The sequence below is a fragment of the Balaenoptera ricei genome, chromosome 2, assembly GCF_028023285.1.
Source record: "Balaenoptera ricei isolate mBalRic1 chromosome 2, mBalRic1.hap2, whole genome shotgun sequence".
NCBI classification, from domain to species: Eukaryota; Metazoa; Chordata; class Mammalia; order Artiodactyla; family Balaenopteridae; genus Balaenoptera; species Balaenoptera ricei.
Window position 1 is genome coordinate 186,732,977 of NC_082640.1, and position 25,994 is coordinate 186,758,970.

At 63.5% G+C, this 25,994-nt stretch overlaps 1 protein-coding gene across 4 annotated transcripts in view; it reads left to right on the forward strand.

Annotated features, from left to right (window-relative positions):
* Window positions 1-10,929: 10,929 nt before the first annotated feature.
* KIF26A (kinesin family member 26A) overlaps window positions 10,930-25,994 on the forward strand; it is a 38,433-nt gene continuing 23,368 nt past the window's right edge. For 2 of the 4 annotated variants that reach the window (XM_059915118.1, XM_059915120.1), the window contains exons 1-3: window positions 10,930-11,090; window positions 11,443-11,688; window positions 23,190-23,624. In XM_059915118.1, coding sequence (XP_059771101.1) covers window positions 11,049-11,090; window positions 11,443-11,688; window positions 23,190-23,624 — 723 coding nt within the window. In that variant the 5' untranslated portion in view covers window positions 10,930-11,048. Of the gene's footprint in view, window positions 11,091-11,251; window positions 11,302-11,442; window positions 11,689-21,056; window positions 21,249-23,189; window positions 23,625-25,994 lie in introns of those variants that run through there. The other 2 variants (XM_059915119.1, XM_059915121.1) reach the window with 2 other exon arrangements.

Sequence of the window (25,994 nt, forward strand, 5' to 3'; positions counted from 1 at the left end):
AGTCCCTCTACTTTCTGTCTTTAAGAGTTAAGACAGTTACCTCAAATGAGCAGAGTTGTCCTGTATTTCCATCTTCTGTGACTGGCTAATTTCACTGAGCAAATGTCCTCAAGGCTCATCCATCTTGTGGCAGGTGTCAGGGTTTCCTGCCTTTTCAAGGCGCAGAGCAGTGTCCCACTGTGTGGAGGGACCACAGCTTGCTGACCTGTTCCTCTGTCAACGGACACTTGAGTTGCCTCCACCTCTGGGCTGCCGGGACTGATGCTGCCGCGGACATGGCGTGTGCGCATCTGTCTTGGTTCCCACGTGGTTGGAACGCAGGCAGTTTTCCTTCCGTTCCCTCCCGATGGCTCCTTCTCTGGCCTTGGGGAACGTCCTTTCCTTCACGTGCTGACGGGCACCGGGCTAGAGACTCAAGGGGCCCCTTTGCCGGTCTCCAGAGCTGTGGTGGCTCTGGCAGCTCTTCTCTCTGAGACTCTGCCCTGCAGACTCGCGCAGCCTTGGCTTCCCCAGAGTCCCGACGGTGTGCCCTCTGCCCGGGGATGCCTGAGAGCTCCTCCTGGTGCCCCCTCCATGTGCTGAGGCCCGTCAGCTCTCCCTGGCCAGTGGGCTGGGCCAGCGCAGGCCCTGCCTCACCTGCTCCCCTCTCTCAGGGGTCCCTGTCCTGTCCTGCCTGAGAGCCTATGTCTGTGAACGGTTGTTTCATCTATTTTGTCCCTTTTTGAATATTTCTGGTGGCAGTGTGAATCTGGTCCCTGCTGCTCTATCTTGGCTCAAAAAGCTCCCCCGCCCCATTACCCCAAGAACACTAGCGGTCTGCTGATTCTCTGCCATGGTCCTTTCCCAGAAATGTTTCTGGCTTTCCCCAAGGGACGACAGTGTTGTTACAGACACACAAGGTGGGTCTCCAGCTCTCCTCTGGAGCTAGACCTCTCCTGGACTCCTCGTGCTTACCACCCCTGATGCTGGGTTCTCCTGGGGGCTCAGATGTTCCACTGGCTCAGTGCTGGGGCATGGAGGCTCCGTCAGAGCCAACCTAAATCCACGTGTAACTCTTCACACATACGCACAACTTCCCTGAGGGCCTGGCCTCAGCAGGAGTGGGTGGAGGTGGCCACCTCCAGAAGTGGTTCCTGGGGGTCTCTAAGTGGCAGACCCAGCTCAGTCGCGGCAGAGGGGACGCTCCAGGTACCTTGTCCCCCTCCCTCCAAGACTCAGCCTTCCTTTATCTCCAGGCCAAGTCCCCAGCGTGCCTGAAGAGTGTCTTGGGAAGATGCCCCAGCACACAGGCCAAGGCGACACGCCATGGGCAAGGCGACACTTGGCCATACATTTTGTGAAGTCTGGCTTCTTTAGTCTTTGTTCCTCCTTTTAAAAAACATTCAGATAAGGATTTAATTTTCCTTTGGAGTCACTTTGGTCTCAGACCGTGGGTGGTGGTATAAAGCACTCAATTGCTTTCTTTGTAATTTCCATTGGGATTTTTCTCTAGAGTTATTCAGAAGTATGTTTTCACTTTCATCTACATTTCTAAATTAAACAAATAATTTCTTTTAAAAGTGAACTTTAAGCATTTATATAATTTAAAAAGTCAAATAATAATTATAAAACTTGTTAAGAAAAACAGGAGCTTCCTGCCCTATATATTCCTGCCCCAAGTTAGCATACTATGTCACAATTCCTTTCTCGTACAGCTTTTTAATTAAAAAAAATAATTGCCTCATTTTTTAATTTGCATAGTTATGATGGAAGTTTATATCCCTTCTAAATGTGTTCAAATACGTTATGTAATCTATATCCTTCCTTCCCTCCCTCCCGCCCTCCCTCCTTTCCTCCCTCCCCTCCTCCCTCCCTCTCTTCCTTCCTTCCTTCCTTCTTTCTTTCCTTCTTTCTAAGGCCTTCCTGTACAGTGCTCTGAATGCCTGCTCCAATCTGGACCCTTAGGACTCAGCTGACACCTGTAAACCTCTGTTCACCACCCTGGAAATGCCCTTTATCTCTTTCCTGGGTTGGAGTCCCATTTCCTTGATCACATGTCCTCTTTTTCCTTGGTTTAGTTCTTTATTTGGGAGGAGCCCATCTGCCAGGAACTTGGAGAAAGGGAAAGATCAAAGGCCAAGTTTTTGTCTTTATTCTACTTTTCTACTCAGTTGATAGTTTGGCTGGGTATAGAATTCTAGATAGGGAATAATTTTTCCTCAGGGTTTTGGAAACTGCTCTATTCTCTTCTAGTTTCCATTGCTACTGTTGAGAAGTTGGAGGCCAATCTGCTTCTTGCTTGACATGTGGATTCCTCCCCCCATCGCAAGCTTTTAGTATCTTCTGTTTGTTCTTGGTGTTGTTTTGAGAGTTCACAAAGATGTTGGTCTTTCTTTCTTTCTTTTTTTTTTTTTTTTTATTGTGGAAGTCATTAAATCCTCAGTCCTTAGTTCTAGGATTTTTTTTTTTTTCGTTATTTCCTTACCCTTATTTTTTCTGCTCTTTTTTCCTGCAACTACTATTATTCAGATATTGAACTTCTTACTCTAATCCTGTAATTTTTTTTTCTTTCTCCTCCTCCCCTTATTTTTCTCTTCCTTTTTCTTCTACTTTCTGTGATATTTCCTTGACTTTACCTTTCATCCTTTTGAATTTTATTTCTGTTATCACAGTTTTATATTCCAAGTGCTTCTCTTATTGTTCTCTGAATTGCATCTGTACTTAAGTTCATGGAATACAACATCTTCTCTTCTTTCTTTGAGGAACCCCCATGGCCATGCCCAGGATGCGTGAGGGATGGTGGTTCATGAGGCATGCAGCTGTCCTCGACATGGTCAGTGGTGTGCCTGGACCCTGGGGTCTGGAGGGCGTGGCTCCCTCAGCACCCCCATCTTTATTCATCCAGCATACCAGCTCATACTGTTTGCATTCTCAGTGTGTGTGGCCCATCATGCTGTACACTCTTGTGTAAGCTGTATTACACACACACACACACACACACACACACACACCCAACCTGTGTTCACAAGGGCAGCTTCATGTCCAGCCCTGGTTCCTGCAGATCCAGAGCTGAGCTGGGCTCTGCCCCTGCCCTGGAGAGGTGTAGGGAGCTGTTTGTGTGGGACAGTCACCCAGACGGGCTCCTCGGGAAGCAGCAAGGCCATTTCTGGCACGTTGGCAGGGCAGCGATGCAGCTGCACTAGGGGTTTCCCAGAGCTTCCCAGCTTGCACCCCCTGCCCCCATGTGTCCCTCTACCCTGGTCATTGCCTGTCCTCGAGCTAGAGGTTGAGCCCAGGTCTTTGAGGGGTAGGGAGAGAGGAACAAGAACGGGGGTGAGGGAGGAGGAGGGAGTCAGGGGTGGGCTGAGGCCTGTGGGGGTGGGGGGGGGACACAGGGAGGCACGTGGAGGGGATGCTGAAGAGGTCTCAGGGCTGGCACCTCTCACTCTCAGGGGTCTAAGCAAGCCCCTGCCCCTCTCAGGGCCTCAGTTTTCCTATCTGCACAAGAGGGAAACCAGACGGTTTCTCTCTTAAATATTGATGCAGTCTTTTTCACCGGAGACTGTGGCCAAGGGGCGCCATCTGCCGGCCACAAGTGGCAGTGTCCCCATTGCCGCTGTGGCTGTGTGAACACAGGGGATTGGCTTCCCAGAGTCCTGGTTCCTGCCCTCTGACCCCATCAACCAGGGAGTCGGGGAGGAGGGGTCTGCTCCTGCTACTTGGTGACCTTCCTGACTGGTTTCCTGTCTTCCTTAAGCATTCGCTGACACCTGGGAATCAGTGACACCTGTGCCCTGGAGGGGCACAGGAACATGCCAGGTGTGGCAGGAGTACCAGGACTGGGGGACTAGTTCTGCCTAGGGCTGGAAGCCTTCCTGGAAGAGGCGGCATCTGAGTGCACCCTGAAGTTGGAGTTGGTCAGCTATGAGGGGGAAGTCCAGGCAAAGAGGACAAAAGAAGTTGAAGGAGCGGAGTCCAAAGAGGAGGAGGCCCAGGCTGGGTGCCTTGCGGGCTGGCTGAGCGACCACCATTCTCCGTGGGGCACCTCAGAAACGCTCAGAATTTCTACTGGGGCTGGGAGCCTTGCAGGCTGGGCTGCAGGGCCGGAGTGCTCCTGTCATGGTGCGGCCACTGATTACAGGGTCTGGGGACCACTCAGTGCCACGTACATTTCCTCTCAGGAGCTGGGGAGGCGCAGACAGATCAGGAATGCTTCCATCTGGGCCACAAAGTGTCCTCAGGCTGGTCAAACCCGCTGACCTAGGGCTGGGCTGGGTGGGTCTGGTCAAGTCATCCCAGGGTCAGGGTGTGACCCTGCAGTCTTGCTCTGGATCGGGTGGGAAGCAGTGTGAGGAGGCCAGAGCAGACATCCAGGTGGGGGGCCAGAAGGGCTGCCCCCAGGAAGGGGATGGAGGGCAGGAGCCCCTCTGCAATGGGACCTCACACAGGAATTAGCAACAAAGAGCATGCCTGGGGATCACTCATGCCTTTATGTCTTCAACAACTATCAGTGGGTATCTACTCTGTGTCAGGTACGAGAGAAACAGCTGATTTTCTAATGGGGATGATGGGCAATAAACAAGACAAATAAGAAACATTCATAGTAACGCACGGTAGGTGCTGAGGAGGAAAATGAAAGCATTGGAGTGCTGGGGAATATTGGGAGGGTTTGGGGTTTTAGGTAAGGTGGGCAAGGAGGGCTTTGCCAGGAAGGTGACCTTCCAGAAAAGAGAGAGAGAGCACAGTGGCTGTCTGGGGAACAGCGTCCCCTGCAGAGGAAACAGGAGTGAGCCCCTGAGGGGCCGTGCTCAGCAACAGCAAGGAGTCGGTGAGACTGTGGGACGCTGGGGCTCCCAGGGCATGAGAAGGGAAGCAAAAGTTCTGCGCAGAGAGGTGGTGTGATCTCACCCACCTGCTCGAAGGCACCCCTGGCTGCTGTGTTGAGAGCAGACCCAAGGAGGTGGCAGTGACCACAGAGGCTCCAGTTAGGGGTCACTGCAGTAAACATGATGGTGGCCAAAACAGGGCATGGGCAGCGCAGGCTGTGAAAAGCAGTCTGACTCTGGGCATTCTGTCAAGGGAGAGGGAACAGGAAATCCTGATGGATAGGACCCAAGGGCGCCGAGAGCAAGCAGGAGTCAAGGATGACTCCAGGGTGATTGAACTGAGTGAATGAATGAGCAAGTGAATGATGGAAAACCCAACACCCAGGAGCCCCCCTCCTCCACTGCCCTTATCTGAGCCCATCCCCACGTGACTTGAAGAAAGGGCCAAGGGGCGGGCCCTTGAGCCACATTAGTACCTCTGCCGCTGCTGGCCGAGGTGCTGAAACCACAGTGCTGGAGGTGATCCCATCTCTCTGGGCCTGGGGCTCCTCCTGGCGTGGGGTGCTGGGCAGGGGTGCGGGGCAGAGGGCAGGAGGGGCTGGCCCAGTGACCAGTGAGGGTCCCTGTTCTACAGGGAGCCGGCCTGACTCTGCTGGTCTCTCTCTCTACTTGACACACCCTTATCCTGCAGCCCACTGCGGCAGGGGTGGGGGTGGGGATGGGGTGGGGATGTGATCTTCCTCGCCTCCTGCTTCTGACCCCCAGCTGAGAGCCCCCAGGTTAAGGCCCTGTCCTGCCCTCCGCAGCTGCACTACTGAGGCCAGGCCCTGGGCTACCTGCACAGACTCTGGATCCAGATGGCCTGGGATGCATTCTGGCAACTTACTTCACCACTCTGCCTGTTCCCTCATCTGTGTGCTGGGGATCGCAATAACACCCCCTGCTAGAGTTGTTGTGAAAATTAAATGAGTGGCCCCCAGCACTCAGCCGCCCCTGAAGGAGAACTGGAAACATGGCTGATCTTCTCCTGACCTGAAGCCTGTCTCCCCCAACCCCCCTGGAGCTGAGGAGGAGGAGGGAGGTGACCTGGCCAGGAGGCCCTGCCCTGAGCCGAGGTGGGCTTCCCTTGTGGACGCGGTGGGGCTGTCATCACAGGCCGCCCTCCTGAGGCACCCCTCCCCCACCCCAGACGCGACCCCAGCCTCCTGGAGGGGTGCTGAGGGGGCGCCTGGCGAGCTGACCAGACTTGGGGAAGTTGGGAGGGTCCCAAGGCCCCCTTGAGATGAGGGGGGAAGGTTTCTTTCCCTCCCCCACCCTGCCCATGGAGGGGAGGGAGGGGCTGCTCCGTGCTGAGTGGGGTCCTAGTTCGAGGACCTCAGATCATCTCATCTCTGGCAGCTTAGGCACTGCAACCCTTCTTGATCTCTTTATTAAACACCCGCACTCATGGTTTAAAAGCCCTGCAAGAGTTAAAACCACACGGGGGGATAGCAAGTGGAGAGAAGCCTCTCCCTGGCCCACCCTCTCCTCTCCACAGAAGCAACAACTCGTACCTGTCCCTTGCGTCTCTCCCAGGAAAGGTCCAGGCCTTTATGGGAATAAATGTTCTCTAGAAACGCAAACCTGACCCTGCTGCACACTGTGTCTGGGCGTCTTTCCAGGACCCCCTGGTCTTTGACCTGTGTCTACTGTCAGCGAGGGTCGAGTGTTAGGATCTGCTGTCCATTTCCCTACTGGTCCACTTTCCCACCATCACAGAGACTGCCGCCAGGCACTCATCTTCCAAAGTGCAACGTGGACGCATGTCAGGATGCCGGCTCGGCTCTCCAATTGCTGGCTGGAAGGGCTTGGCCCCTCTTAGAAAGGCTGGCTGGGGGTGGGCTGGAGACCACCCACGGGAACTTGGGCTGCATGTGGAGCTGGGGGGGCTTCCCAATGTCCCCAGCAGGTCGTGGTGAGGTGGTGGTATGGCGGCCTCAGGCTCCCCGTGCCCGGTGCAGGAATCTGACCACTGCAGCCTGGTGTCCTCCCGCCTTCCTGAAACACTGCCATGCGGGGTCTGATTGGAAGCGGAGTCCAGCAATTAATCCTGTCAGAGCTGCACTCAATTGCAGGGGTTTTTCTCCTTTGCTCCCTTGGCCTAGATTTCCCCGGGGACAGCTCTGACTGGCCGCGGCGTGCTTGGTAAATTAAATGTTAAAAAAATCCCCACGATGGCTTTAATCAATCCACTGAGATGGCGGCAGCCCCCTCCCAGAAGAGCGGGATCCACTGGAGGAAGCCCCCCAGGATCAGGGTCTTGGAGAGGTGGGGAGGGAGGAAGGTGGGAGGTCCCCAGGGTGGCCTCCAGTGGCTGACAGGAGGGGCTGAGGAGGGGGAGTGGGGGACTCCGGCCCTCCTTATGGCTTGCCCTGATCTCTGCCCCAGGCCAGGAGTGGCCATGGGGATCGGGAGGCGGGCAGCTCCTCCTGGGGTGTCTTCCTGACGCGAGGCCCGGGTGGGGCAGAGCAGTGGTAATGGCCAGCCCTGTGCCGGGCAGATAAGGTGTTTATGATGAGCCCGTCGGGTGCAGTCAGGTGGAGACAGTGTCCTCCAGTAGCCACTGGAGTGTCAGGGGAGGAACCCCGTGGAGCAGGAGGGTCTCCCGGCGGCGGAAGAGGGGTGAGTAGGGCGAGTCCATGGTCCTTTCCAGGGGGCAGAGGGGGCTGCGGGGCTGGCCCAGCCGTAGCACCCCAGCCCAGCTGTCATGTCAGGCCATCTGCGCACCTGCGCCTCTGAAAGGGCCCAGCGCTGTGACCTCCCGGCCCTCGCTTCTCCGGTCTTCTCTCTGTGCCTGCTTACCTTCCGGATCCTGTTCAGGTCCATCTCCCCCGGCAGTGTTGCCTAATACCCACCCCCCTAACTCCCAAAGACCTCCCCGTGGGCCTAGGTTATTTAGGAGACCCTGTCCCAGGCCTCCACCCTCCCTAGGCAGGCGTCCCGCCGCCCGGCCTGCGCCCACAGAGGGCGCCCGTCAGCTTGCGAGACTGGGGGCTGCGCACTGAAGGGGCGCGGAATTCGGGCCTGAGTTTGTATCCTGGTAGAACCCACCCCCTGCTCCCCGAGCGTCCCGCCACGGACTCCGAAATTTGGTCGCGCCTGGCGAATAGCAGGGATCCTCCAGCCCGCGGGAGTTCCAGGAACGGCCGGAGGGGTTCAGGTCAAGGGCAGAGAAGGCTGCAGGTGGCTGCGGAATCGGGGTCCTGGAGTGGAGGCGCTCTGGGGTCCTGGCGGGCCGGGCCGTAGGAGTCCATTGACCGAGGCTGGGGTGTGGGATGGGGGGCTTCCGAGGAGGGGCCCCAGACAGGAGCGCTGTGGAGCATGGGCAGAGGGGGAAGCGCAAGGTCACTGGGCTGCCTACACATGTCTAGGGACTGGGACCCCCAAGGCGCGCAGTCCCCAGGGCGGATTGGAGTGGGAGGGGCCGCGACACGCCCCCTGTCCGCCGAGGTTTCGCGGAATCCCGCTAGGCGCTGCCGCCCGGACCCTGTGCTTCCCGGCCAGAGCACCCGGTAGGAGGCGCGCGAAGCAAGGGGGTGCGGACCCAGGCCGGGTCCTGGCCCCCATCCTCCGCCCCAGGGCCAGCAGAGTACTCGCCCCCCGCCCCTCCTCCTCGGGTGTGCGTGTCCGGGAGTCTGGCTCGCCGCTCCGGCGGAGGGGGCGCTGTCGGCGCGGGCGGGCGGGGCCGGAGCGCGGGGGCGCGCGGCGCGGAGCTAGCGCCGGGGCCGCCGGCGCGGGCCGCGGAGGACTGGGGACCTGGCGGGCTGCCCTGCGCGGTGCGGTGCGCGGCGGAGGCGGGCGCGCGGCCAGTGAGCGCGCGGGCGGGGAGGCGGCGGCGGCGGCGGCGGGAGGAGCTCGGGGCCGCTCCCCGCGCTGCGCTCCCCGCGCTCCGCTCTTCCATGGCGCTGCCGGGGCCGCCCGAGCCGCCCCGCGGCGCGCCCCGCAAGGCGCCCAGCCTGCTGGAGATGGGGGCGCTCTGCCTGGACTCGGAGATCATCCTGGGGTTCACCAGCCACCTCCTGCGGCGCCGAGCCAAGGTGAGGGCCGGGCGGCGGGACCCGGCTGGCGGCAGAGGCGCCGTTCCGCGACTTTGCGGCGCGGCTCCCGCGGCTCGGGGTGCGGCGCCGGGAAAGAGGCGGCAGGTCCCGAGCAGCGTCGCGCAGGCCGGGCCGCACTTTTCCGCCTTAGTGCTGCCCCATCTCTCTCTCTCTCCCTCCCCTCAGCGCGGCGTCCTGAGCGGGGGACTGTCGGCGAGGGAGGAGAGCGCAGCGCAGGGACTCCGAGTCCCACCGCGCGCCTTGCTGGGGAGGGCGAGGCAGGGGGCCGGGGGTCTCGCGGCTGATCCGGAGTCCCGAGGTGGTCCAGGTTCCGCGGGGCTGTGTCTGGCCGTCCCCGGGAACCCGGGTGTAGGGTGTGAGCGTGTGCTTCTGGAAGCGCCGCAGCCGTGCGGACAAACGAAGTTGCGGGTGTGGCCGGCCCCGGGCATAGGACAAGGGCTCCTGGGGCCGATGTGTTTCTGGAGGTGCAGGTGAGGAATGTGAGCGTCAGCGTGCTATAGAGTCGCGCTTCCCGGGCCTGCGTTTGCGTGTGTCTGTGTCCCAGGGCAGTTGAGGGGCGGGGGCTGCGATGTCCCGCGGTACCCAGATCCGGACGGGGGTGACGCCCCTTTCCTTCAGGAGGCTTCGAGGAGCTAGGAAAGGGGAAGAGCTTCGGCCTCCAGGCCGAGTGGAAAGGGGCTGGACGACGTGGGACCGTGGAGTGAGAGTGGGGACCCTCTGCCCACTTTATGCTCCCCTCGCCGCTTTGCAGGCCAGGAACGACTGGGAGAGCCAGGAGGGGCAGATCACCCCGCTCCACTCTTTTCTGGGGAGTGAGTGCGTACGTGGAGAGGACCTTTCAAGTGAAAGGGAGGGTGGGCAAAACATAAAGAAGGAGTCGCTTTGAGGGGCTCAGGAGAGGCGGGGAGCGGCTCGAATCTGTGTGAGGGTCTCACTGCGTGCCGGGGAGCTGCGGTTGGGGTCTCCGCCCGGGCCGCGGTTTTCCAGCCGCCCTCTGCTCTGGCTCCGCTCCTTCTAGCCGCCCCCCCCCCGGCGCGCCTCTTCACCCCGGACGTGTGGCGCGGGGCCTCTTCCGAGCCTCGCGGCGGCGGGTGCGCGGCGGCCAGCAGGGGGCGCTCGCGTCGCGAGAAACCGGGTGGCCGCGCCCGCGGAGCCCGACCCTGGATTTCTGGCTGACCCAGAGCCGGACCCGGAGCCGCCTGCCGCCTCGGATAGTGGCGACACTTAGGGCTGAGCTGGAGCGGGAGCAACTGGTCGCCGGAGAAGGGGGGCGACCTCCCAGCCGGAGACTAACAGGCAATTAATTCCGGAGCTAAGTTCCCATCTGCCAGGCCGGCTGACAACAGGTCCCGCGCACACCCCCAGGGCCACCTCCTCCCTCTTCCCGGGCGCACGGCACGCACACCGGCCTTCTTGCACACGCGCGGCTGCAAAAACTCGCGTGCCGTTTGCAGACACGCCTAGGCACAGATACACTGGCATGGGCGCTGCACGTTCCGAGACGCAGAGCCCGGCGATACTCACCCACGCGTGACAGACCCAAAGTGTGGCCACCGACACGCGGAGTGCGCTGGATTTTCAGGAAAAAGCGATCGGGAGCCTGGGGGCCGGGGTTCGCTGCCACTTCGTTGTGTGACCTTGGGCAAGACCTTCCCCTCCGCGGCCTCAGTTTTCTCGCCTGTAAAGTGACGAGTGGGTTGGGGCCTCTCAGGAGACCCCAGTGTCCCAGGAGAGGAGCAGGAAGGCGCATACGCGCGCGTGTACGGGGTATCTCACCGCGGCCCCCAGCGCCCCTCCCTCGGGCTGGGACTCGCCTAACAGGTTGGGGGCCTCGAAGTGGGTGCGGCCGCGCGGCGCTGCGGGACCCCCTCCCCCACACACTGCAGAGCGAGGGCTTGGGCGGGGCGGGACAGCTCTCCCGGAGCCCCGCCCCTCCCCGCCCCCGGAGTCCCCGGCCCCGCCCCCGTTTCCGAGCGCGCTCGCCGCCGCAGCCACCGCGCGCTCTCAGCCACTTGCCTGCGCCGCGAACTTCGGAGCGGCCGGCCGGGCCATGGGGGCGTCCCCAGGCCGGATCACGTAGCCGCGGCGCCCCCGGAGAGCCCTCGTGGCCCCGAAGCGACGGCCCAGCCCTTCCTGCGTCCCGGCCATGGGCAGCCGCGGCGCCCCCCTGTGTGCGGCGCAACCCGCGGTACGCGCAGCGGGGCACGAGAGGGAGGCGGGCGACTGGGGGCCGGCGGACGGCCCGGGACCGAGCCCGGGACGCAGAGGACACTGGCAGAGTGCGCGGCGCCCCCTGGGGGCCGGGCCTGGAGCGGAGCGCGGGTGGCGACGGGCCTCCTGCTGGGGGGGGGGGCGGGCAATGAAGACCTCCCGGGATGAAAGAACACGGTGCGCTGCAGGTTCGCGCCCAGCGCTCGTAACTTTGTCGAGTGCGTCACTCGGTCTGGGTCGCTCTGGGGTCTGGAGTCTCCGGTGCTGGGTACCGGGGTGGCGCCGCCCAGCGGCCCAAGCTCACTGTCCCCTTCTGCCTCCCCCACCAGGTGGCAGAGGGCGGCCCGGCCCGCGAGCCGCTGCAGCTGCTGGAGGTGCCCCCCCGCAAGAGGCTGACAGCCGGGCCCGAGCAGGACCCATGCGGCAGCCGCCCTGCGCCCGAGGGCGCCGGGGCGGGCGCGGAGCAGGGCCACTCCGCCGGTGGAGGCGGCTGGTGCCGCCACTGCCACACGAAGCTCGCCGAGCTCAAGAGACAGGCGTGGAAGCTGGTCGGCGGGCCCGGGACACCCCTCCGGGTAAGTGACCCTTCCTCAGGCCGGCCCCTGGGACGGGGCCCATGCTGGAACTTGGGAGTCTTTGGGGCCCGGAGGGAGGCGAGGTTCCACCGTGGATTTTTGGCCAATCCCTTCCCTTCTCTGGGCCTCGGGTTTTCCGTCTGTAACACCTTGTGTGTGAGTTGGAGCATTTCATCCTAAGAGGGTCCCACTGTCTGATCGGAGGGGGTTGGGCAAGCGTTTCTGCTGCAGATGTCCCACAGCTGGAAGCCTAGTGTGTGTTTGGGAGGGGGAGGAGAGGGGGAGATGGCAGGCCCTCCACCCTGGGCGGGACAGCTCCTGCCTTGCCAGCAGCAAGAGGTTATTTGGTGCGTTGTCGCCCTTGGGGCACCTGGGCCCTCAGCCAAGTGTCTGGAAACTGCACACCTGGGGCAGGAGGGCTTGGAGGACCAGAGGGTGGGCCAGCTGCTGTGAGGGGGGGCCCCCTCCCTGGCCCCTCCCAGGGCCATGGATAAGAGTTGCGTATGGCCCACAGCCTGGAGCTCTGCCACTTTAGGCAGTGGCCACCCATCTGGTTCCCCAGGCTCCAGCCCCAGCTGCCAAGGTGTTGGCCAGGGGAGGGGGCTCTGCCGAATTCTGCAGCCAATGGGCTTGCCCTGGTCTTGGAAGGAGCGGAGACCATTGTTCCAGGAACAATGCGCTCTGGAAGTTTGCACAGCCTGGGAAGCTGGGGGCTGGGGGGGGGGGTGGTCTCCAGAGGAAGCCCTTCCCGCCTGACCTGCAGCCTTTCTGAAAGCTGTCCTGGGAAGTAAGGCTGCATAATCCCCATTGAATCTAAATATAGTTCTTTGAGGAGGTCCTGCGGTCTGGGCGAGACCCTGGCCTCCCGGGTCCAGCGGTGTTCCCCGTGGCATTGGGAGTGGGGATGTGAGTCTGGTTTGTGTCCTGGGCACCCTCGCTCTGCGGTCAGGGGAGGGGACCTGTGGCCCGTCCTGGGGTGGGGCTGGACGCTCCTGCATCTGCTGCCCTGAGCAGGGTGCCCCCTTGCCACGCTCTGTGCCCCGGATGGCCTGAATCTGGTTGAAAAGACATGAGAAGACCTTCAGGGCCCCAGGAGAGGGTGTTTTGGGCTAGACTCCTGGGGGCCTGACAGGGCCACAGGGCCATCTTACTACCCCGTTAGGAGAAATTGAGGCCAGAGAGAGGAGAGACTTCAGTGACTGAGCTGGGCTTTGCCTGGTGGTGCTGGACATGTGGCCGGTGGGTCGCAGGTGGGCAGGGGATCCTGGTGGAGAGAGCTGCAGGTCACACCGGTCGCTAGTGGATTCGGGGTCCCTCATCTGGGAGGTCTCAGTGGTCTTTTCCTGCAGACAGCCCATCAGGGAAGGCTCTGGACCACCCAGAGTGCTCACCTCCCACCTCTCCTGGCCTCCCCGAGTTTGGCGTTTGACACTGGGTACCCCTCAGTGCCAGGGGAGGGCTCACCCCCTTCCCCAGCTGTCTCTGGCACCCAGCGGCCTGTTCACGCAGCAAACCAGGGTCTCTGGCCTTGTTGGTCTCTTTTGGCCTCTCTTCCTCCGCTGCGTTTCCTCCTTTGTCAGATGGGGGTAGCCTCCAGGGGCCCTTCTGGGGTGCTGTCCAACCTGTAGGGTGCTGTGCCTGAGGAAGGGAGGGCCCCATCATCCACTGTTTCTCCAGAGAGGGTGGGAATGGGCCCAAGGGGACTTCAGGCCCTTGGGCTGAGCCACCCGGGCCGTGGGACATGGGACAAAGTGGTTGGGGCCTGGGCGGCGTCACCGTCCTGGGTGACCCAGGCTGATTCGCGCACAGCCTGCAGCCTCTCCCGGCCTGTCCCAGAGCTTCCTGCAGGGCAGAGTGGGGAGATGGTGCCCGGGCTGGGCTTGTGCAGCTGCTTCTGCTTTTAGTTTGGGAGGGAGGCTGGGGCAGCGGGGAGGACCCGTGTGTGCCCGGCTCTGGGTGAGCCCCAGGGGGTCCTCCCAGGAGTCTGGCCCGATGGTCCAGGGGCACTGGGCTCTGCTCTGAGGCTGACGAGGCACTGGAATGTAGAGTTTGTGTTCTAGAATTTTCCCTAGGGGGCCCTTTTTTGTTTCTCATCGTGTGAGATGAGCTTTGTGAGAACGGCACTTCACAGTTTACAGAGAACTTTGCTGGCTGTCATCTCACTTAGTCCCATGCTTGGGGCATCTGGGGAGGCCCAGGACCGGAGGTGGCTTGCTGGGCTCCCATGGCCTGGGGTGAGGGTGGAGCTGGGACCCCAGCCTGGCCGAGAGGCCCTTGCCCCTGGGGGTCCCTGCCTGGTCTCAGGTGGGAGGGAGGCTTGCAAGGGTCGAGGGACGTGATCTTTTAGCCAGCTCACGGCCACCCCATCCTCTGCCCGAGGCATCCCTGCCGGGGCTCGACTCCCCGCTGGCTTCTTGCCCACCCTCCTGCCAGCTGACAGCTCCGGGCTGTGGGACCTTGGGCAGGTTTGCTGAGAGCTCGTGGCCTCGGTTTCCCTCTCTGTACCTGGGACCAGCTTCGCGCCCCTTTCACAGGCGTGTTGGGCCTCGTCTGGCACAGGCTGGCCCGTGTGCCTCAGCCCTTGCTGCTTTTGCTGGGATGTGGGCTCGGGGGTCATGCTGTGCCCAGGTCTTTGGTGCCCATGGGAGGTGGGCGGGCGGCCTGGGTGGAGGGCCCGCCTCCCCCTTGCTGTCTCTGCTCCCTTCTCCCTGCACCTGCCTCAGCTTCCCCATCTGGGCAGTGAGGATGACCGTGGTTCCCGCCCAGGGACCTCATCCATGCGGAGCAGATAGGACTGTGCCCCCTGCTTTTGAGCCCCGGTGTCCCTGGGGGCCGTGGGGGAGGGAACGTGCTCTGCCTGCCCAGCTTGGAGCCCAGAGACCGTCCTGCCTGAACTGAGAGGGGCGGTGGGCCCGGTTGTGGAGGGGATGTCAGGCTGGGGCCTCTGGGCCTCCACGGAGCCACCTCTGCCCTCACCAGGGTCCAGGGCCTTGTCCCTGAGTGACCTCTTCGGACCCCTCCGTGGCCTGGAGCATGCCCTTCGGACTGTCCTGTGGCCTCCATGGGCCGCTCCTCCCGTGGGCCCCGCTGCAGATGCCCTGCTTCTCCCAGACCCCCTCCCCCCGCCCCGACCTCCCCGGGTGGTCCTGCCGGTTCCCTGCCTCTGAGAGGCCTCTGCTGGGAGCTCCCAGAGCCCCCCACCCAGGGACCGAAGCCAGGCCTTCCTCTCCTCCACGACTGAGCGCCCTCCAGCTTAGCACTGGCCACTCTATCCCCCGAGTCAGAACCTGAGGCCCCAGCCTTCCCTGGCAAACTGGTCACCAAGTTCCTGCAGGCCCCTTTCATTGTCCCCCGGCCCAGCCCACCCACAGCTGCCCACCCTCAGGGCAGCCAGAGGGGACTCTCTGAACCGTGGAGCCCTCAGGAGGGTCCCCGGCCAGTCCTGGGTCCTGCTGTCCAGCTGGGCCCTGCCAGACTGAGGCCAGACCGAGGCCCCCCGAAAGGCACAGCCCCTGGGCACGGTGCCCCTTCTTCATTGCATGGTGGTCTGCCACAGCGCCCCTTTGGCAGACCTCCCCCCCACCCCGTGCCCCTTTGGCAGACTCCCCCCCTCCTCCCGTGCTCATTAGGTGGAACCGTACAGCCTGAGTTGCCCTGAGCCCCGCCTGGGCAGCTGACGGTGGTGGGGGACTCAGACCGCACAGAGTGGCCTCACTTTGAGCTCCTGGCACAGAGCCTGGCGGCCCTCCGTGTGCAGTGAACCTCTCCTCCCCTCCCCCGAGCTTTCCCTCCCCCACATCTCCACCGTCCTCCCCGAGGCCACCCCTGCTGCCACCTGGCCCCGCCTTTTCTCAGCCCTTCCCACACTGCACGGCCACTGTGTGGTCTCTGTGGCCAGTGTGCTACCCCCAGGCCAGGAGCTCTGTCAAGGCAGGCATGGAGTCTGGGTCACCCAGAAACGTTTGTTGAACGACTGAGTGACCAGACCTTGCCTCCCACACCCTGCTGTGTTCACCCCGAGGGCTGCTGGACTGGATCTCGGCTCTCCCCACCGCCCCATATGAGGCCCTTGTGGAGGATGGCGGTCCCCAGCCCCTTGCAGCTGTGGGGGGCAGGGATCCTGCTTGGGGATCTGCTCCAGCTGCCGCCCAGATGCATCGCGTGGAGGTGGTGACTCTTCTGGAACCCGTGACTTCCACGTGTCAATACGGCACTGAATTGATTAGTGCTCGGATGGGGAAAGTGATCAGTTCTCCTTTCGACCTTGCGAATCTCTCGCTCACCCGGGCAGGGGGGTCTCGTCCTCCCCGGCCCTGCGAATTCCAGGACCACTGCCCACCCTTGCAGCCCCAGCACCGGTTCGTGTTTTTCACCAAGCTGGACAGCGAGTCTGAAGGCTGCCGGGAGGCCGTGGGCTCCCCCGGGCACAGCTCGGGGTGATGTGACCAGGCTCCTAAGGCTAGAGGCCTGGAGACCCTCCCATCTCTCTCTGGGGCCTGGCTCGGGGGTGGTGGGCCTCTGTCACCACCCCCAGGAAGCCTGCGTGGTCTGTCCCCACCGCCCCCAGCTCTGACCGCACTGGTGTGCCGTGGTGGGGTCCCGGGGGGGCAGGGGCTTAGCCCGGCTGGTGCTGGACATTCGCCCACTGGGGTCACAGTCCCTGGGCCCCTGTCCCCCATGCTGTTTGGGGCCTGGCCTGAGCTCCACCGGCTTCTGGGGGGTGCTCCCCGGGGCGGGGCACCTGGTGTCAGCGGCGTTCTCCAGCTGAGCCAGGTGTTGGCAGGCTCCAGAGGCAGCCGGGAGGTGTGAGAGGGGCGGGTGCTCCCTGGGGCTGGCTGCTGGGCGCTCTCCCAGCTGGTAGGGGACTGATGACTCAGCGGGGGAGGGATCAGGCCGCGGGGACCAAGCCTGGGCCGGGGGAGGGAGGAGGCCGGTCAGGCCTGGCCTTGCCGCCTGGCCTCTGCGAGACCTCGGCCGGCCCCTCCACACCCTGCCCTGGCCCCCTCCTCCCTAGGTGGGCGGTGGTCTAGCTGGTGTCCCCTGCTGTCCCTGAGAACCTCCTTTGGTCCCATCCGTGTGCCCGTCTTGGGTCCTTGCTGGTCTGGGGTTTCGGGGAGTGAGGGTGGGCAGTGGGAGGCGGGACTGAGCTTCGGGTCCTGAACACCTGCCCTCTGAACGTCAGCCAGAGCGGAGATGGGGCTTTGGGGGCCGGCCGGGGTCTGGGGTAGGGAGCTCTGTGTCTTGCAGGAGGGAGCTTCTTGAGGGGAGTTCAGTTGCAGTCAGCACTGGGGCTGAGCAGGGGAGTGAGTTGTGGTGACTTTCCTCACTGCCTCTCTGCTGAAAAGGGGAGGGTCAGGGTGTCACCCCTGTACCTCGGGCTGCTCAGTGCCTTGCTGGGGGCTTGTCTTGGTCTGGCATGGCTTAAAGGAGGGGGTCTGGGGCCTTCTCAAGGCTCTCTCGAGTGTCCTGAAGGGATCTTTTACTTGGGAGTTGGAAGAGCTGGTTGTCTTGAATGGCAAGGAAAGTCTGTTTTCCTTTTTCCTTTGCCTGCCAGGAAGCTCACAGCAAACGCAGTCTTCAGCTTCCGCCAACCGCATGGGCCCTTTCTCACACGTCTGTGGGAACTGATCGTTCCTGGCTGCTCTAACATGACTGTCTCTAGCCACGTGGTTTTGCTTCCAATTTATGCCGAGTAGTTCCTGGAAGCCACCGCAGTTTTTGTGCAAGAAGGTGCGGGGTATGAATAAATAAACAGGATAGAAGTGGATCGAGTGTCCCTCAGTGCGTCTGGCCTCCGTCCACTCGTCTGCTTCCTGGGGACAGGGAGCCCGTGTGGTGGGGGGTGGCATTCAGGGCCAGGCTGTCCCCTGTCAGGTTTCTGGAAGCAGCCAGTCTGGGCTGGCTGGGAGCCTCTGGGAGCCGCTCTCTGGTCATCCACCCCTGAGCCCTGACCTCTGAGCCCCATGATCTCCCTTCCCGCTGGGTGGACGCGTGGCGGACAAGCCTCTCTCCCCCAGCTCCTGTGGCCCCAGCTCCCGTGGCGTGGTCGCTTCTTGGCAGGGCCTCAGCTGCCCTGTCTGGGAACAGCGTCCTTGGGCTGAGTAGCCACTCTGGCCCCCTCCGGGTGAAGGGGCGCTTTCGCTTCTGGTGCTACGTTTTGTGGCCGAGGGACCCACGTGGACTGCGGGGCTCCCCGCAGCCTGGGGGGGCTCCCCGGACTCATCTGGTCTGGTCCCTGCCCCCCTGGGCAGCATCCCAGGCTTCGGCTGTGGGCGCTGGGCTGGGGCAGGGGTGGGTGGGCTCAGCTGGGCGCCTGGGGCTGGCGGATTTACGGTCCTACACGGCCCAGCGACAGGCTGCTGTGTCCGCCTCGGGTGGATGTCCTTACACCGCCGTGTGCGTTCACCTCTGATCCCGTGTGATGGATGGCTGGCCCGCGCAACTGCCTCTGTTTCCGGGTGGAGCGTGCCGGGCGCTGGCCCTGCCCCGTGCCCTGCTCGGGGGTGTGGGCTGCAGGGTCGGCTCCTTCCTGACTGTCCTGTCCTAGGCTCCCCGTCCCCATCCTCCCCCACACAGCCTCGGTGCAAGGCCATGGCCCAGTTTTGCTTCCTGGAATCCCCGTCAGCCCCACATACTTGGCCTGTTCAAAACCCGTCACCAGTGAGCAGGCCTCTGGGAATTATGTGCTTAGCTTCACCACCCCATGCGCCAGGGGAGGAAATAGCGGACACACAGGTGTGAGTGACTTGCCCGAGGCCACGCACCCTGGCTTCCCCGCCCCCGAAGTCTGTGCTCTTAACCAAAGTGTCCTGGGAGGGAGGGCTCTGGAAAGGGGCACCCAGGAGGACCTCCTGGAGGAGGTGGTATTTGCTCTGGGCTGGAATTGGCCCAGAGATGGGGTGAGGGTCTCCAGGGGTGGAGCATCAAGAGCTCGAGGATGGGGACGCCCGGAGCACGTGTGGAGACTGTGTCTTGGGGGCCCTGTAGGGTGACGAGGGGAAAGCAGGATGAGGTCGAAGGTCGGGAGGTGGGGTGGAGTGCAGTTGGGCTCCAGCCCTGGAGTAGAAGTGGGGCCTGGGGTGTCCTGGGAAGCTCTCTGATAAAGAGCCGTAGTTCCGGGCTCTTCTGTCGGAGGGGCTGGCGGGCGGGGGTGGCCCTGTGTGCAGGAGAACACGGTACCTGGGGCCACCTGGGGGCAGGGGCCCCATTCGGCTTCTGCACCTGCCCCTTTTGCCGGGGCTCAGAGCCCCCCAAGTGGCATTGGGGGCCCTGGCCGTGGCTGGGCTTGCGGGGTGCGATCTGCCACGGCCCGTTGTCCAGATGAGGAAACTGAGGTCCACAGGCTGTGCTCGCGTCCGGAGGTGGACAGTCGGACTGAAGGTCGTGTCTGGCTGGGCTCCAGGCACCCCCTCCCACCCCGCGGCTGCTTCTCCACCACCCTCACCCGCTGAGGCTGTCCTGCCTGTCTGGCCTTTAGCCCCCCGGGCCCCCGCCACCCTTGTGTGGCCTTGTGTGGAGGATAGGGGGGCCATTGAGGGGAGGAGGTCTCAATGAGCTAGTGTGTGCCCCGAGCTGCCCAGCTGGCCGGTGCCTGGCACAGGGCCTTGGGGATGGGTTCTGGGCAGCGCTGGGTGGGCCAGACTGTGGCCCCCCTGCCCCTCCCCCCGTGTCAGCTTGGGGCCTCAGAGCTGCAGGCCGGGGTGGTCTCTGGCGGCCTGGCTGGCAGAGGGAGGGTCGGGTTTGGGTCTCCAGGCATCCCACTGGACCCAGCAGGTGGTGGGGCCTGGGGCTGGGGGCCGGGCCCCTGGTGAGGCTCTGGCTGGGTGGGAGGGAGGGAGGGCCTGGGATGGCTGCGGTGTGGCTGGAAACCGAGCCCGCTGCACACGACCTGGGAATGTCCTCGACAGCAGAGCCTGGGAGGGCAGCGCCCGGCCCGGCAGCCAGGGGTCCCTTCCTGGACCTGTTGTCAACTCCGGAAAAGGGGGCCACGCGGGGTCACGGCCCAGCTGCTTTGTTTGTGGAGAGAAGGGAGGATGGGGCGGAGGGAGCTGGGGCTGGTGGGACCTTGCTCAGCGCCTGCTTGTCGAGCCTGACCGTGTGGCTGGCCTCTGGGCCCGTGTGCTCTCCTAGCCGCCCTGCCAGTGGGTGCCAGGGCGCCCTTTTAAAAGACGGGGTGATGAGGGCTCAGAGAGGGTCATCTCATAGCCCTGCGGCCTGGGGGCTTTTCTGAATTGGAGAAGGCCTGTCCTGCCCAAAGCTTGCGGTCCCCAGGCTGGTCCCTCCAGTGTGGGCTGTGGTTCTGAGTGACCAGCGTGCAGTGACTGTCCCAGGCTGCTCAGTGGCCCACTGCCACCCGAGCAGCCGCTTTGGCCCCTGAGCTGGCCCAGCCGGTGCTGCCTGGCCTGTCTGAGGGGCTCAGGGTCCACTGGGCTCTCCGTGTGGTCACCCCAGGTGCGTCCCTCCTCCTTGTTGGCCTTTGGCATCTCACGTGTGTGACAGGAGACAGAGGTTGGAGAGACGGGCTTGCCCCATGCCGGGAGCCCCTCGAGGCCCGGGGGATCAGCCAGGCCTTCGGCAGTGATGATGTGAGGGTCCCCCAAGGAGTGGGCTCGGCTGCCAGCGCTGCAAGGGGGTACTTGGCCCCTCAAGGGGGCTTTGGCCATGGGGTGGGCCCGGGTGTGTTGGGCCTGGCCCTCCTGGGAACTTGTGAAGCAGGTCTCAGGAGACTGTGGCCTGGGGGGGCCACGAGCGCGGAAACCCCTGCAGTTGGCTCACCGAGCAGGTGACCGGGCAGCCCTGGGCTTGTCTCCCTGTGCGGGGGGTGCTTGAGCTCGGGGGGCTCTCTCCCCCCAGAGCAGACCCCTGTGGTTCCCACGTGGGGCTTTGATGCTCAGGGCCTGAGGCCTGGGGCCGCTGGGGCCTCCCTGGCGCCCCACCTGAATTCCTTGGGACCGGCTGGGGGCGGCGCTCGGGCGGGGGGCTGCCGTGGCTGTGTGGTGGGGGTCTGGTGCGGGCCCAGGGCCATCAGCAGCCCCCCACGCCCTGCGCTTCCCACTTTCCTTCCGCCGCCTCCCGTGCAGGCCGTGGAGGGGATGTCAGGTTTGCTCCCCGGAAGCAGAGGCCCTAGAACAATGGGCGGCTGGGCCTGGGGCGGGCGGGGCCTGGGCCGCCTTTCAAGTCGGGTTAATGGCTCTAGCGGGCGGCCCTCCCTTGCCCTCTCACCAGCCCACCATTAGCTGTCTCCCGCTGAGTGGAAAAACCAGAGTCATCAGGGCCGGGCCTGGAAAACTGGCAGGGTTGGGGGTGGGGGATGGAGTGACAGCCGGGCCCGTGTGAGCCAGGCGTGGCTGGGCCGCCGTCTGGATTCCATCTGTGGCCCACGGGCGACACGAGTGGGGTCCCCGCGGCGTTTCCGGGCCTCCCCGGGGCCCCACGGGGGAGTAGCAGGCGGGGGTGGTGTCGCTGATGGGGACCAGACATCCCGGGCGCTTCCGAGGCTCTGGGGCCCTCCAGCCCCAGCCGGAGAAAAGCCAGACCTTCCGGAGTGGCCCGTAAATCAGGTAGCTGGCAAGGCCTGGCCTGGCTGGGGTCGCGCTGTCATTCGACCAGGCCTGCCCGGGCGGCGCGTGAGGGGGCAGCTCTATGGCCGAGCCTGCCGGGAGCGTGGGGCGGCACAGGCACACCCGGCTGGACGTGCTTTGCTTTACTGCGCTTCACAGGTGCGGTGTGTTCTGCGAGCCGAGGGCTTGTGGCAAGCCTGTGTCCAGCGAGTCTGTCAGCGCTGTTTTTCTGACAGCGTCATTTTTCAATCCGTGCTGTTTTTTAATGTTAAATTGTTTTTTTTTAGACACGATGCTATTGCACGCTGAACAGATTACAGTGTAGCGTAAACATAGCTCTTATAATTGGGAAACCAAAAAACTCATGTGACTCGCTTTATTTCAATACTCCTTTTATTGCGGTGATGTGGACCGAAACTGAAATATCTCCGAGGTCTGCCTGTCCTGGGGACACAGACGCAGAGCGATGGCCTGCTGATGCTGGACCAGCAGAGTGTACTTCCATGGCAAGGCCACTCTGTCTCAGCTGTCACCCCCTGGAGCCCTCCCCGGCGTCTGTGGGCACTGGTCAGGCCGGCCACAGGTCAGGCTCGGGGAACCCTGCTGGGATGATTGAGGCACCCCGTCTGCACGGTGCTTACGGCTTCTGCATCTGAGGGTTTGGAGAGGTCGTAGGCCTTTTTTGGCCAAGAGGGCCACTGGACTGGAGCCGGGCCTTGCCTAGAACCTTTTGGGAGAAGTGTGGCCAGGGAGGGGGGCAGGCCCCGGCTCTGCAGATTTGCAGCGGGTCCAGGCTGTGGTGATGGGAAGGGATGGGGCCGGCCGAGTCCACCAGCTGGCCGAATTGGAGACCCAGGCCCGCATTTGGGGTTTGCTCTGTCAGGTGGCACTGGGAAAGTCCTGGGTGGTCACAGCCACAGCCGGGCTGGGCTCATGCTCTGCTGAGGGGATGTCCCAGCCAGGCACCTGTGGTTGGGGCTTGCCCCTCGGGGAAGGGGCAAAGATGCTGAGGGGCTGGTCCCAGCACAGACCCGGAGCCCTGCGGGGCTGCCCCGGGCAGGGGCTGAGGCAGAGCCTGGTGGGTGGTCGAGGTGCAGGGGCTGGGCCCTGGGAATGGGACTCTTGATAGCTTCCCGCCAGTGAGTTTCCTTCTGAGGATTGGCTCTCTCCTTCTCTTCTTTCTTCCAGAGATGTCAGCTCCTCCAGGAAGCCCTCCCTGACCTCCAGGCTAGGCGAGGGCCTCCTCTGGGCTCCCCTAGCTCCTCTTCTTAGCCGTCTCTGGTTACCAGGCTCGCAGTTAGACCCGTGTGTCCCCCTCAGTGCAAGGCAGGGGGTGGGCTGCAGGGACCAAGTCCACACCCGGGATGGAGCGTGGAGGCCATCGAGCCTTGCCTCCTGTCTCTGCTGGCCGCGCTCGGCCTCTGTCTTCCCGTGGACCTGGAATCGCCAGCTCGGCCCTGTGGAGCAGGGCCGGAGATGCCGCAAAGGCAGGGAGAGGGTCTCCAGCCCCCCAGCCCCACCTCCACTGGCTCTGGAATAGACGTTGCTTCCGGCCGGGGCCCTGGTGCTGGCTGCCCCCAGCCTGCCGTGGATGCCTTGTTCTGCGGGCCCCCTGGCTGCTCCTCGGCCGGGCGGCCTTGGCCTTGGCCTTGGCTGCATGTCGGGGAGCGTGCGAATGCCTCGTTAGCCGTGAGCGAGCGTGGTGATGACGGCAGGAGGAGCTGGGCAGTTGTCAAGGGCACCGCGAGCCTCACTCTCGAGCCCCGATGATTATTTCCTGCTGGGTGTGTACCGACGACACCGTTCGGGGCTTATTAGCAGCTATGGACGGTGCAGCGGCCGCCACGCACGCTGGCCTGGCGCCGTGGACGTGAGGACCAGGCGGTGAGTCCTGGCACCCAGGCACTCATCCCTTTGTCCCTTTGTCCCCTGTTCCCCCAGGACCCGTGCCTCTCCGCTCTGCTTCTTGACGAGCTGCCTGCGTGTCGCCCGGAGGCTGAGCGCCGCTGTGACGTCTGTACCACGCACCTGACCCAGCTCACACGGGAGGCCCTGCGGCTGCTGCAGGCGCCCGCCAGCCGCGAGGACCCTGACGCCCCCCATGGAGGCCCTGGACTCATGCCCCCCAGCCCCGGCGCCGCCACCAGCCCGAGGGATGGACCGGCGCCGGTGGGCCCGGTGGGGCGGCAGCTGGGCCGAGCGGGGCCAGACAGGAGGAAGGGGCTGGGCTGGCCGTCCGGGCCCAGCGTCCAGGTGTCGGTGGCACCCGCTGGCCTGGGCGGGGCACTGAGCACGGTCACCATCCAGGCCCAGCAGTGCCTAGAGGGCATGTGGAGCGTCTCGAGGGTCAACAGCTTCCTGCCACCGACGTGCCTGGTGAGTGCCTGGGGCGCAGTGGGCTGTGGGCCCCCGGGACACCAGGCAGGACGCTTACAGCCGGTCAGGGCTGGGCGCTCTCCGGGACTGAGTGCCCAGCTCAGTGGGTGCCCTGCAGCAGGGCTCCCCCTAGAGCAGGGGGGCTGCGCCTTTTGTAGGAGGCCCCAGACATTCCCAAGACCCTCGTCAAGTCAGGCTACAAGGTCCCTGGGGGGCAGGGTCCTCTTGTGTCCCCTGGAGCTTCGCTTCCACCTGGCACAGGCATGTGGTTGGGGAAGGTTTGGCCACTCTGAGAGCACGCGTGGCGCCGTGGGCTGACGGAAGGGCCCTGTGGGCTGCTGGGACAAGATCAGACCGTCATCCAACGTCTCCCCCTGGTGACTCCCCGTCCAGGCTCTCCTGCCTGGAGTGCAGCAGCCCTGGGCGACACAGCCCTGCCCCGTGGACAGGTGACAGAGCCCGGAGGGTAGCGGGAGGCCTGCAGGTGGCGGGGACCCTGTTCCCGCTTACACGGGGCCTGGCCTCTCAGGAGCTGCCTCTTTCTGGGTGACTGCAGGATACCCCCCTCCCCGCTCCGGGGCTCCCCTCCTCAGGCCCACCAGATTGTCACCCACAGCAGTGGCATGGCTTCCGTGGAACCAGCTCTGGGCACCAGGGGTGCCGGGGGTGCCGCGGACCTGGGCTGGGTGTGCTCAGGGAGGGCCCCGCGGCCTGAGATGACCCCAGCTCCGGAGGGCGGAGCTGGGGGCCCGGCCCCGCCTTGGTCACAGGGCTTCGCTGGTGGGAGTTTCTCCCAAGTGTCCTCTGTGCCCCCCCAGGTCTTCCTTCTAAGAGAAGGCGTACCAGGGTAGGGGGTCGGGAGAGGGTGGGTTATCGGATCGGGGGTTTCCTGGGACGCTGGAGGGAGTTGGTTTGGGTTTGGTGGTACGTGGGACTAGGTGTTCTGGGCGCCGGGAGGGCCTTTCCCCAGGAGGCCCAAGCCCTGCACGACCTGGGGGGGTGGGGTGCCTTCTCCTGGGGGCCCAGCCGTGCCCAGAATAGGGGCTCACCAGGTGACAAAGTAGAAGGGACCCTGTAAGCAGAGGGACTGGTCTGTGGGCATGGAGGTGGGGAGGCCTTACTGGGAGACAGAGCTGGGGGTGGGGTCACGGCCGGCGGTGAGCAGGTGGCGGTGTGGCACAAGCGTTTGTGGCTGTATCGTCTGCCCCCCCGTGGAGCCCCAGGGGCAGGGAGACGGGTAGGTGGCTGTGAAAGCCTTTCCAGTCGCCACAGCGCCAGCCGCACCAACTCGCCCAGCAAGTGTCTCTGAAACAGAGCACGAGGCAGACGTCTCCTGGGGTCTCCGTGCCCCGTGGGGCTGTGGGACAGGGAGGCACGAGGAGGGCCCCCAGCTCTTGGGGCAAAGTCCGTACAGCCCCCGGGCGGGACTGACCCCCGCCCTGCCCCCACCTCTGGGCTTGCTGTCCCCTCTGAAGGCACTGAGATGTGCTGGCTGGACGTTGCTGCCTCCAGGGTGGCCCTTGGCGAGACCCTGCCCTTGCTGGGAGCTGGCCCCCTGTGACTCGCTGCTGGAGCTGGTCCGCCTGAGGCTGCCCTGTCCTTGGGGCCTCCCTGGCCCTCAGTAGCCTGGGGTGCACAGGGGGCTCCTGGGAAGAACTTCTGGGTCTGAACTAGCCTCCAGTTGGTGTGACAATGCACCCTGGGTGTGGCCTCACTGCTTCCGACTCCTGCATTTGTTAAGTCCTGAGTGAGGCCAAGAAGTGGGAGGCCAGCCTCTGCCGTGCCAGTCCCAGGGTGCCTCCTGGCCCGAGAGCTGAGCTGCCCGGGAGGAATGTGCCGAGGGGCTCGAGAGAGCTGGGCGGCTTCCTGGAGGAGGTGGCATTGAGCTGGGCCTGGAGGGAAGTGTCAGAGATAGTGGGCCCAGCGAGAAGTGTATGGGGGCAGAGGAGGCTGATGGGAATAGCCAGGGGGCTCCTTACCTGGGAGGCAGCTGAGCGCAGTCTTGCAGGTGGAGAGAGGGGTTGGCCGCGGCTCTGAGGGCTCCAGGAGGTGGAGGAGTGGGGTGAGCGGAGGTGGGAGAGGGCGGGATGGCACAGTGCCTTGGTGCAGCCTCCCTGCGCTTTGGTGGGGTCGCTGGGCGGCCCCGCCGGCGGCCTGCACACCATAAAACGTGAGCATTTAAGGCTCCTTGTTGGTTTTATGTGTGCATTGATTGCATTCAGGGTGGGTGGGAGTGGATTTATAATTAGACAACAGTCCTGGCGATCAATAGAGAGATTATTAGACCCATAAATAGAACCTTTGGACTCAGATGAGGTGATTTCCCCTGAACCGGGGCATTGATCATTAGAGGTGGCCATGGAATGTTAA